This window comes from Nomascus leucogenys, chromosome 4, assembly GCF_006542625.1.
Source record: "Nomascus leucogenys isolate Asia chromosome 4, Asia_NLE_v1, whole genome shotgun sequence".
Classification (NCBI taxonomy): domain Eukaryota; kingdom Metazoa; phylum Chordata; class Mammalia; order Primates; family Hylobatidae; genus Nomascus; species Nomascus leucogenys.
The window spans coordinates 22022360-22033797 of record NC_044384.1 but is presented as its reverse complement, the minus strand read 5'-3'; the positions used below and the strand labels follow the sequence as shown (position 1 = coordinate 22033797).

The 11438-nt window shown below is 40.1% G+C and overlaps 1 protein-coding gene across 1 annotated transcript in view; it reads right to left on the bottom strand.

The window, feature by feature from the left end:
- Positions 1 to 11438, bottom strand: part of ATP8B1 (ATPase phospholipid transporting 8B1) — a 145887-nt gene that overhangs the window by 20492 nt on the left and 113957 nt on the right. The window contains exons 16-20 of the mRNA XM_003264274.4: positions 11088 to 11276; positions 7528 to 7640; positions 5401 to 5565; positions 4515 to 4626; positions 2851 to 2926 (exon numbers count right to left, since the gene is read on the bottom strand). Coding sequence (XP_003264322.1) covers positions 2851 to 2926; positions 4515 to 4626; positions 5401 to 5565; positions 7528 to 7640; positions 11088 to 11276 — 655 coding nt within the window. The remainder of the gene's footprint in view (positions 1 to 2850; positions 2927 to 4514; positions 4627 to 5400; positions 5566 to 7527; positions 7641 to 11087; positions 11277 to 11438) is intronic.

Sequence of the window (11438 nt, the reverse complement as noted above, 5' to 3'; positions counted from 1 at the left end):
TCACGCTTGTAATTCCAGCACTTTGGGAGGCTGAGGTGGGCAGATCGTTTGAGGTCAGGAGTTCGAAGCCAGACTGGCCAACATAGTGAAACTCTGTCTCTACTAAAAATACAAAAATTACCCAGGTGTGGTGACAGTGCCTGTAATCCCAGCTACTTGGGAGGCTGAGGCATGAGGATCACCTGAACTCAGGAGGCAGAGGTTACAATGAGCCAAGATTGCACCACTGCACTCCAGCCTGGGTGACAGAGAGAGTCTTTCTAAGAAAAAAAAAAAAAAAAAGGCAATCTTGATCTGAATTAGAATACTGGCTATTGTTTGTTAGGAATAAACTTATTTTCATATAAACAAAATCGTATCTGTGTTTCAGAAATTCTCAGTGCTTCATATCAACAAATTAAATGTTTGTGTTAAAATGATATATGTGACAAGGCCATATATAACACTTTAATGTGACAGAAAAATGAGTCATGAAATTTTGGAGTGGAAGGGACCTTAAATATCTTGTCCAATCTCTTCGTGTTACAAATAAGGAAATCAAGCCAGAGGAAGATGTGATTTGCCTGCTGCAAGTTGATAGGAAAACTAGAATGAGGACTCAGTTATCTTGTAACTTCTGGCTCAGGACTGTTACTATTATACACAAAAAGCCATTGTTCTTCTCCTTCCAAAGAAGGCTTCTCAGCCTTGGCACTCTTGATGTCTCGGGCCTAATAATCCTTTATTTTACATGGCCATCCCTTGCATTGGAGGATGTTTAGCAGCATCCCTGGCCTCTACCCACTAGAAACCAGGAGCACTTCTCTGCAGTTGAAACAAGCAAGTGTCTCTGGACAGTGCCAAAGGGTCCCTGGAAGGCAAACTCACTTCCCACGGAGAATCACTGCACTAGAGGATTAAGTATCTAGTATCCCTTTTCCACATCGATTTAATTCTCATTTTCAAGTTAAAAGTGAGTGACTAAGACAAATCATTGAAAGGCCATAAGAGAAACAAAATGAAGATACCTATTCAAATCATTTTATAGGAATCATCAATTTAAGAGCCACCTGGGAAGATGATTCATCTCTCTATAAAGGTAAATTTGGCTAAGGGCATGGTCACAACATTTGCTACTTGCATACATTTTATCTTTTAATTTAGCTTAGGGACCAATTTTTAACACTTTCAAAAGAGAGACCAGAAATGTTTTTACAGCCCCATCTACAAAAAGTAAACAAAGCCATATAATAATTAATCAGATTACTTGAAGCCCAAAACTACTAAAGTAAACTCATTAAGCGTTAAGCATTTATTTGTCTGTTGCTACTTTTTTTTTTTTTTTTTTTTTTTTTGAGACAGAGTCTTGCTCTGTCACCCAGGCAGCAGTGTAGTGGCATGATCTCAGCTCACTGCAACCTCCACCTCCCAGGTTCAAGCAATTCTCCTGCCTCAGTCTCCCGAGTAGCTGGGATTACAGGCACATGCCACCATGCCTGGCTAATTTTTGTATTTTTAGTAGAGATGGAGTTTCATCATATCGGTCAGGCTGGTCTCAAACTCCTGACCTCGTGATCCACCCGCCCCAGCCTCCCAATGTGCTGGGATTACAGGCATGAGCCACCGCGCCCAGCCTGTTGCTACTTTTTTAAAACCTAAAAACACAAAGGGGCATGGTTTCTGTGCCTCTATTCGGGCACATAAACTAAATCAGTTCTAAATGGAACTGATTTAGATCATAAGGCTACTGATTTTGTCTAATTTAATGGAATACCTAATATACTAGAACAACTAGAAAATGCTTTATAACCATCATTAGCAATAAGACTAATATTGACTATCAATTCCCTCACCACTTTATCACACCTAGCAAATGTGTATGTTAACAGTTTAATCTGACCTCATGCTGGCCTGAGAGAGGCTTTGTAGGGAAAAAGCTTGAGGAACTGTCAGGCCATCAGTAACACATCATAGTAACTGTGTGCAGCATATTTATAGCTTCAGAACAAGACAGGGCTTTTTCATCATACATTTCCAGGTCTGCTGCAACTCTGATTCAAAGCTAACAAACGTTTCAGCATATGCTAACATTTGAATTATCAGGCCTGCCCCACCTAGACTAGATTACAGAGGACCTACATGATGTAACCCACCCACACATTTCCTTCCGGGCAAAAGTTTTGTTTTTTTTTTCCTTTCTTCTATTTCCCTTTCAAAAGTAAAAGTTCCTAGAAAAAGCAAGACAGGACTATAATTCATATTAATTTGCTAGTGATATTACAGGCCTTTTACAGGTTTTTCAGTAGGTGAACCGAGTTTTTTTTTTTTTAATGAGACAGAGTTTCACTCTTGTCACCTAGGCTGGAGTACAGTGGTGTGATCTTGGCTCATTGCAACCTCTGGCCCCTGGGTTCAAGTGATTCTCCTGCCTCAGCCTCCTGAGTAGCTGAGATTACAGGCATCGGGCCCCACACCCAGCTAATTTTTGTAGTTTTAGTAGAGACGGGGTTTTACTATGTTGGCCAGGCTGGTCTAGAACTCCTGACCTCAGGTGATCCACCCGCCTCGGCCTCCCAAAGGGCTGGGATTGCAGGTATGAGCCACTGCGGCCGGCCTGAGCAGAGAATGAATGGAGAAAAATGGCCTCTGAAGGGCCCCAAGTTTCCCTAAAAGTAAAATCTGCTCAAATTTAGGCTGAACCTTGATTACTTGGAACTGCCTGTTGTTGTCTTGCTTCATTTAAACATGAGGAAACTGCCCCAAGTGACACATTGTAGCCCCAGTTTCTTCATATCTGCTATCTTCTACAGACAGTCTTGCATTTGGAAAGATGAGCTATTACGTAATTTCATACTGCAGGCTCTTACTCACTTAATATCCTCCCCATAGCAGATGGTGGTGTCTTCAGTCAGAAGTTCACAAGCAAATCCTATATTTTCAGCAGTTTCTACAATAGAATAAAATTAAGTCAAATGTCATTCCTGCTGTTTTTATTTTATTTTATTTTGTTTTTTGAGACAGCATCTCACTCCCATTGCCTAGGCTGGAGTGCAGTGGCACGATCTCTGCTCACTGCAGCCTCAACCTCCAGGGTTCAAGTGATCTTCCCGTCTCAGCACTGCCCCCAGCCCGCAAGTAGCTGGGACTACGCAACTTGCTGCCAAGCCACCAATACAAAATACTTGTGTGTTTTTTCTAGAGATGGGGTTTCGTCATCTTTGCCAGGCTCATTCTTACTGTTAAACTGAATAACTGATTTTACCTAGTAATGATATTTTTAGTTCATGAACATAACCAGATTCACACAAATACACTATTTTTCTATAGCAATCTGTAGAAATCACATGCAGAAAAAAAATCCTTTTCTCTATAATAAAACAAGTGAAAGTCAAAGTCTAATTTGAAATGTTTTCAATAATAAAACGTGCTATATTATCAAACATATAAACTGGTTATTTAATAAACCAATGTTCATTAAATTACTAAACACTCTCAGTTCATGGTTCAATTACTCGGTTACTGGCAGGGGGAGGGGGGCAGAGGGAAGCATAATAATTTCCACCAACCCTTACGTGAAGATTCTTTTCCCTTTTAAATTACCACCCAATTTGGCATTTATTTAAGGCAAGGGCTGTGCTTCCCGTAACTTTGCAGAGTGTGTAACCCATTGACGATTTCAGAGCAAGAGACATTATTTGATTTCTTGTGGAAGGCTTGCAAAATAAAGTATCAAGGCTGGGCACAGTGGCTCACGCCTGTAATCCTAGCACTTTGGGAGGCCGAGAAGGGCGGATCAGATCGTGACCATCTTGGCTAACACGGTGAAACCCCGTTTCTACTAAAAATACAAAAAATTAGCCAGGCGTGGTGGCAGGCGCCTGTAGTCCCAGCTACTCGGGAGGCTGAGGCAGGAGAATGGCGTGAACCCAGGAGGCGGAGCTTGCAGTGAGCAGAGATCGCGCCACTGCACTCCAACCTGGGGGACACAGCGAGACTCCATCTCAAAAAAAAAAAATAAATAAATAAATAAAATAAAATAAAAAATAAAGTATCAATACCAAACAAGTGCTTGTTGAGTTCTAAAGTTAAAAAATTAAAATCGTTCTTTCCTTAGGTATACAATTTTATTGCCAAGCAATAAAATTGGCAAGAAAATCAAAGTTATTGTTCAGTACTTTGTATTGTTCTACTCTGTGCCCACCAAATGTCAAAGCACTGGAAGGACAGAGGGACAAGAGGGATGGCCCTTTCAGGATGGGAGCCCACATCTGGCTGGAGAGATAAGACCAATTATAATCGGCAAGACATGGCCAGGAGCTAAATTATAAGGAAGAAACTGCTACTGAGGGGGATCAGGAAAGGATGCAGACGGATGTGCTGGAAAAACGGGACAGTTTCTCAGAAAAAGCATCTTCCATCCAAAGAAATAGTGTTTGTACAGGATGAAAAGTCTGAGGAGGTCATCTTGGGCAAAGGAAACAGCAGCTATAAATATTTGTGAATTAACAGATATGCTTCCCTGCACAATGAATTACCCTTTTTGTCTCCAGTAAGCACCCAGATCTTAATGTCAGCTTTTGCAAGTTTTGAAATGGTTTCTGGAACTCCATCCTGTAGCTTGTCTTCAATAGCTGTAGCTCCCAGGAGCTAGAATGTATATTTAAAAAAAAAAAAAGGAATTAGCAAACAAACCAAAAGTTTTCTGTAATTACAGGTTGCCAACCTGTAAAAAGAAGGGCTAATTATACATCCTGGTTGCTGCTCTCCTGGGGCCAATGGCCAGCATTGACAGGGAAAGCTGCCATGTTTCACAATTACTGCAAACCAACACAGCTAAAAACTTTTCCCCTAAAGGATGAACTATTTAATTCACCAAGACAAAAATGCAAGTACAAAATCAAGGGCGTTAAAAATACACTTTCCTTGTGTATATGTGGCTTTACACTGACATAAACCATAAACCAGTTGCAATACTAGCTATTTGTTGAATATCCGCTACTGATCTAAACTCTACAAAAACTATGTATTAAATTTGGAAAACTTTTAGAAACAATATATTTTTCTTATTTCAAGATTTTGCAGAATATGAATTGTTTCAGTAATTCTCCCAATGTAATAAGTATTAGATGCAGGTTTGTTATTGTTTAAAAATTATAATAAATTTAATAAGTGATATACAAATTATGGAATTGAATTAGAACTTCTCCTAATGTATTTTGTCTTTTGGTTTCTCATAATGGCAACTTCTGTTCTGCTCCTATTTTGGTGAACAAAAGAAATAACCTTCTTCCATTGTGCCAATGTCAAATGCTGAAGTTACAATTATCTCTTAAGCATGAGATCAAATATTTAATAAGACTTAATAAAAATTTCAATTCTGCTTAGAATATCAAAGAAAAAGTTATTAAGGCTAAAACTCACAATTAAGTCTTTTTCAATCTCCTCATATACTTTATCCAGAGCTTCGTCCCGGTTGGTGGAGGCCATACTGGCAGCCATAAACTTTTTATTCCATTCTATAAATTCTTTTTCTTCAATTTCCTTGTAGCAAAGGCATAGGGTTCTAAGAGTTTCATTTGCAAAGATCTGTGTTTTATTTAAAAAAATAAATCCACCAATGCAAAGAATAGTTAATTTATGTAATTCAGGATCAAGTCTGAAATTTTACTTTGAAGTAATATACTAACAGAATTTAAAAAGAGATCATTAACATGACGGATTCTGTACAAATAAATTTTAGAGAAGGGATTAAATGTCACTTTTTTTTTTTTTTTTTTTTTTGAGACAAGGTCTGGCTTTATCATCCAGGCTGGGATGCAGTGATGCAATCCTGGCTCACTGCAACCTCCGCCTTCCAGGCTGAAGCCATCCTCTCACCTCAGCCTCCCAAGTAGCTGGGACTACAGGTGTGCACCACCACACCTGGCTAATTTTTGTACTTTTCTTGTAGAGATGGGGTTTCATCATGCTGGTCTTGAACTCATGAGCTCATGTGATCTGCCCAACTCAGCCTCCCAGCGTGCTGGGATTACAGGCATGAGCCACTGCACCTGGCCTAAACATCACTTTATAATAGACTTTGCTTTTCTAAACTTCTATAGGGTCCAGGGCTGCACTTCCAGTTTCCAAAGGGAAATGTTTACCTTTCTTCTAAATCTTCTATTACCTTTCTCATTTTCTCTTCATGACTAGGAAAATGTCAGACCTTGGGAGCTGCCTTGGGGTGTAATGACATAAGCACGAACCTGACAACTGTATAACTTGTTCCAACAAACTGTGACACAAGTCCAATCACCTATGAACTCTCCATCAAGCATTATTCCCTCAAACCAATTCTAAAATACACAAGCCATTGTTAAAGCTGAGGTCAAACCTTTTAATGGAAAAGAGTATCTGGCAATTTTCCAATGGTGAACGATTTAAACATTTTCTTTTTTTTTTTTTTGAGATGGAGTCTCGCTCTATCACCCACGCTTGTGTGCAGTGGTGTGATCTCGGCTCACTGCAACATCTGCCTCCCGGGTTCACGCCATTCTCCTGCCTCAGCCTCCTGAGTAGCTGGGACTACAGGCAGATGCCACTGCACCTGGCTAATCTTTGTATTTTTAGTAGAGATGGGGTTTCACCATGTTGGCCAGGATGGTCTCGATCTGTTAACCTCGTGATCTGCCGCCTTACCCTCCCAAAGTGCTGGGATTACAGGTGTGAGCTACTATGCCCAGCCTGATTTAAACATTTTAAACAGTTTCAACATGAACCAGTAAACATCTCATTACTTTATAGTCACATCTTTTTTTATTTTTTTTGACCAAGTTTTGCTCTTGTTGCCCAGGCTGGAGTGCAATGGTACGATCTCGGCTGACTGTACCCTCTGCCTCCCGGGTTCAAGCGATTCTCCTGCCTCAGCCTCCCAAGTAGCTGGGATTACAGGTGCCCACCACTACGCCCAGCTAATTTTTTTGTATTTTTAGTGGAGACGGGGTTTCACCACGTTGGCCAGGCTGGTCTTGAACTCCTGACCTCAGGTGATACACCCGCCTTAGCCTCCCAAAGTGCTGGGATAACAGGCGTCAGACACCAAATACTCAATCAGTTGAACCACTTCTGCCATCTTGGCTAGACAAGATGTGACCTATAGTCAGCTCTGTCATCCTGTCACATATGAATGCTTTCCTTTCTTCACGCTACAACTTGAAGTTAGTGGAGTTCTTGGGGGCCACACACATAATAAGACTACAACCTAGTATGGTTATGTAGCTTGCTCAAGGCCACTGGAAGAGAGCTAAGCCATTCCCCTGCCTCAGTTCTATAGACCTTGAAAACCCACATGCTGGGAGAGGGCACCACGGTGATATCCCAGGAAGTCAGCGGCAGGGGCAGAACTGGGACCCGGGTGGCTGTATTCCAACTTTACTGCTCTTTCCACCCCAACTATTCCAAAGCAAAGGGAGGGTCAGCAGTTAACATACAGCTTTCATGCAAACTTAACAGACAGCATCAGAGAATAAGATCAGAATCCCTTGCAGAAAGAATAAAAGTGAAACTTACATCCAGGGCATCCTGTGTTTCTTGCTTAGTAGGATTCATTCGATGTAACCGTTCATAAATAACAGTGTCAGCACCTTTACAGTAAAGCTTGATATTGCCTTCTGGGGTTCTTACTGGTAGTAAAAGAAGGAAATAAACACAACAAAGTTTGATTTTTTATATATATATTTTTTGTGACAGGGTCTTGCTCTGTCGTCCAGGCTGGAGTGCAACAGTTCAATATCGGCTCACTGTAGCCTTGACCCCCCAGGCTCAAGCAATCCTCCCATCTCAGCCTCCCGAGTAGCTGGGACTACAGGTGCATGCCACCATGCCTCGCTAATTTTTATTTTTATAGACATGGAGGTCTCACTATGTTACCCAGGCTGGTCTTGAACTCCTGGGCTCAAGCAATCCTCCTGCCTTAGCCTCCCAAAATGCTGGGATTACAGATGTGAGCTACCGCACCCAGCTAAGTTTGATTTTTCAATAGAAAACTACATTTATAAAGTTAATTTGAAGTGTTACTATCTCATAATTCACTATTAGCTTAAAACCATCAGTTCCTCTAGAAAAGTGTTGCCTTCAACAAAACTGGTAAGTCATTATCTACATTGAATGTAATAGTGAAATAAATATAAAAAGATTCCTTTACAGTCAGCTCTGTTTTTATAACCTTATTCTTCCAACAAATATTTACTGACTCCCTACCATGTGCTATGCCATGTTCTAGTTACTTTCTTTGATAGACTTTTTCTCTATCCAACCAACAGGAAGTTTCTCACCTATGAACTCACAACACTTACTGCCTTTAATATTCCGACCACAACACCACTCCTTGTGACCATTTTTTTTTTGTTTTTTTGATTAATGCAGTAATTGTAATACATCCCTCGCTGCTAACTATATTTTAAATCAAGGTAGGGCAAGCGTGATAATCAGTCTAGATCTGTATGAGGGACACAGAAAGCATTCAATAAGTGTGCCTAAGGAGGGTGTAATAGACAGTTAAATCTATATATTTTCATTGGTTAAGAATTCAATCATAGGCCGGGCGCGGTGGCTCACGCTTGTAATCCCAGCACTTTGGGAGGCCGAGGCGGGTGGATCACGAGGTCAGGAGATCGAGACCACAGTGAAACCCCGTCTCTACTAAAAATACAAAAACAGCCGGGCGTGGTGGCGGGAGCCTGTAGTCCTAGCTACTCGGAGAGGCTGAGGCAGGAGAATGGCGTGAACCCGGGAGGCGGAGCTTGCAGTGAGCCGAGACTGCGCCACTGCACTCCAGCCTGGGCGACAGAGCGAGACTCCGTCTCAAAAAAAAAAAAAAAAAAAAAAAAAAGAATTCAATCATAGTAGAGAAGGCTTGTAGATACCACCTTAACCAAATGATCAAAGTTAACATCTCCATTAATGAGACAAACTAATAATATATACCTTCTGGCTAGGCAGGGTGGCTCACGCCTGTAATCCCAGCACTCTGGGAGGCCAAGGTGGGCCAATCACCTGAGGTCAGCAGTTGGAGACCAGCCTGACCAACATGGAAAAACCTTGTTTCTACTAAAAAATACAAAATTATCTGGGCATGGTGGCACATGCCTGTAATCCCAGCTACTCAGAAGGCTGAGGCAGGAGAATCTCTGGAACTAGGGAGGTGGAGGTTACGGTGAGCCGAGATCACACCATTGCACTCCAGCCTGGGCAACAAGAGTGAAACTCTGTCTCAAAAAAAAAAAAAAAAAAAAAAAAAAAAAAAAAATATATATATATATATATATATATATATATATATATACACACACACACACATATATATGTATATATGTGTATATATATAAAAAACATATATACACATATATACACACATATATCTACATATATACACATATATAAATATATGTATATAAAAATATATACATATATAAATATATGTATATAAAAATAAATATATACATATAAATATATGTATATATACATATATATGTATATATACATATAAATATATGTATAAATATATACATATAAATATATGTATAAATATATACATATAAATATAAATGTGTGTGTATATATATATATATATATATATATATACACACACACACACACACACACACACACACACACACACACACACACACACACCTTCTGATGTGATACTTAAAGAAGAGCACAGCATCACTTATGGGCTTTTCCTGCCAACAATGTGTAACCTAGCTCTAATCATGAGAGAACATCAGACAAACCCAAATGGAGGGATAGCCTATAAAATAACCAGCCTGTGCTTTTTAAAAATGTCAGTGGATGAAAGATCAAAAAGAGACTGAACCATCCTTGACTCAGAGTCATGATCACCTAATATAACCTATGATCTTGGATTGGATCCTGGACCAGAAAAACAAAGAATGAACTTCCCTGGTAAAATCTGAAAAAGTCTATTGATTAGATAATATTGTACTGTGTTAAATTTTCTGGTTCTGAACATTGTACTGTATATATAAGTGAGTGTTCCTGTTCTTAGGAACTACCTACTATGGTATATAGTATAGTATTTAGGGGAAAGGGACATTAGGCCTGCAATTTATTCTCTTTTTTGTATTTTTATTTTTTTTTATCATGTAATCTTGCTCCTTCTAATGCAATTTACTCTCAAATGGTTCAGAAAACAATAACCTGTATGTATGTGTGTGTACACATATATGTGTGTATATATATAGGTATATATAATGAAATTACATATATAATTAGATATATATTAGATCTATATATAGAGATATATATAATGAAATTTCATTATGTTAACAATTGGTGGATATGGAAGAGTATGAGAGTTCTTTAAACCATTCTTGTAACTTTTCTATAAGTTTGAGATTATTTCAAATTACGAATTTAAAGCAGTTCAGTGGTAAGAAGTGATTTTCATCTTCACTTGGTGGTCTGTTACGTGCCTGCACTGCAGGTATGATTTTGATTCATAAGCATAGCTTTGCTTTTCTCAGAAATCTTCTCCTGCTGAGTCCTCCCTTCCCTACCATCAAGTACAGAAGAGAGCGCTCAGAGGTGCTCAAAAAATAAAAGAGCATGTATTGTTTAAAATAAAAGACTGCTACAAATGTCTACCTGCTGCTTCAGAAGTGTTCCACCTGCTGCCCCAGATTCAGCATCTGGCAGCCCACGTGGTTAAAGAATGTCAGCAGCTGTGATCCCAGCTACTCAAGAGGCTGAGGCAGGAGAATCGCTTGAACCTGGGAGGCGGAGGTTGCAGTGACCTGAGATCGCGCCACTGCACTCCTGGGTAACAGAGCAAGACTCCATCTTAAAAAAAAAAAACAAAAACGAAAAAAGGATTAAAAAAGAACATCAGCAGCATTTGCAAGATTCAGAGATACTGCGGCTGTCCCTTTGAGTAGGGAACACAGTGAAGAATGAAGAAAACAATATCAGTTTCAATAAAGCTGCAGAAATCTCCCAGGAGCCAAGTAGCTCATTCACTGGCTGCTTTATCCTGGTGCCACTCAATACAATGGGCACAAGCGACATCTAAATGAGCGATTCATAGACAGACTCTGAGGGGGACTTACCAATGATAGACATTCGCTTCCGGTCACTGTTGAAGTCCAAAATGGCAAGAACATTGTAAGTCCTTTCAGTACCCAGCTCACTGATGGTGATGGTGTTCTGGGTCCTGGCAAGGAAGGCGAAGCCAAAGTTCCTGGCAGCGTTTACCAGGGCACCTTCATCGGGAGAGGCTGCCTGGTAGTTGAGCTGACCTAACAAGGAAGTAAGAGAAATCCCAGAAAAGCTGTAAAAACAAATGCAGAGCTCATTGTTGAGGCCTCTGCTGAGGCTCCTGTGGGGGTCAGCTGGGCTGCAAAGCCCAAAACATGCCCAGGAAAATGAGTCATTGACTTGGAAGGGTTATGCCAAGATTA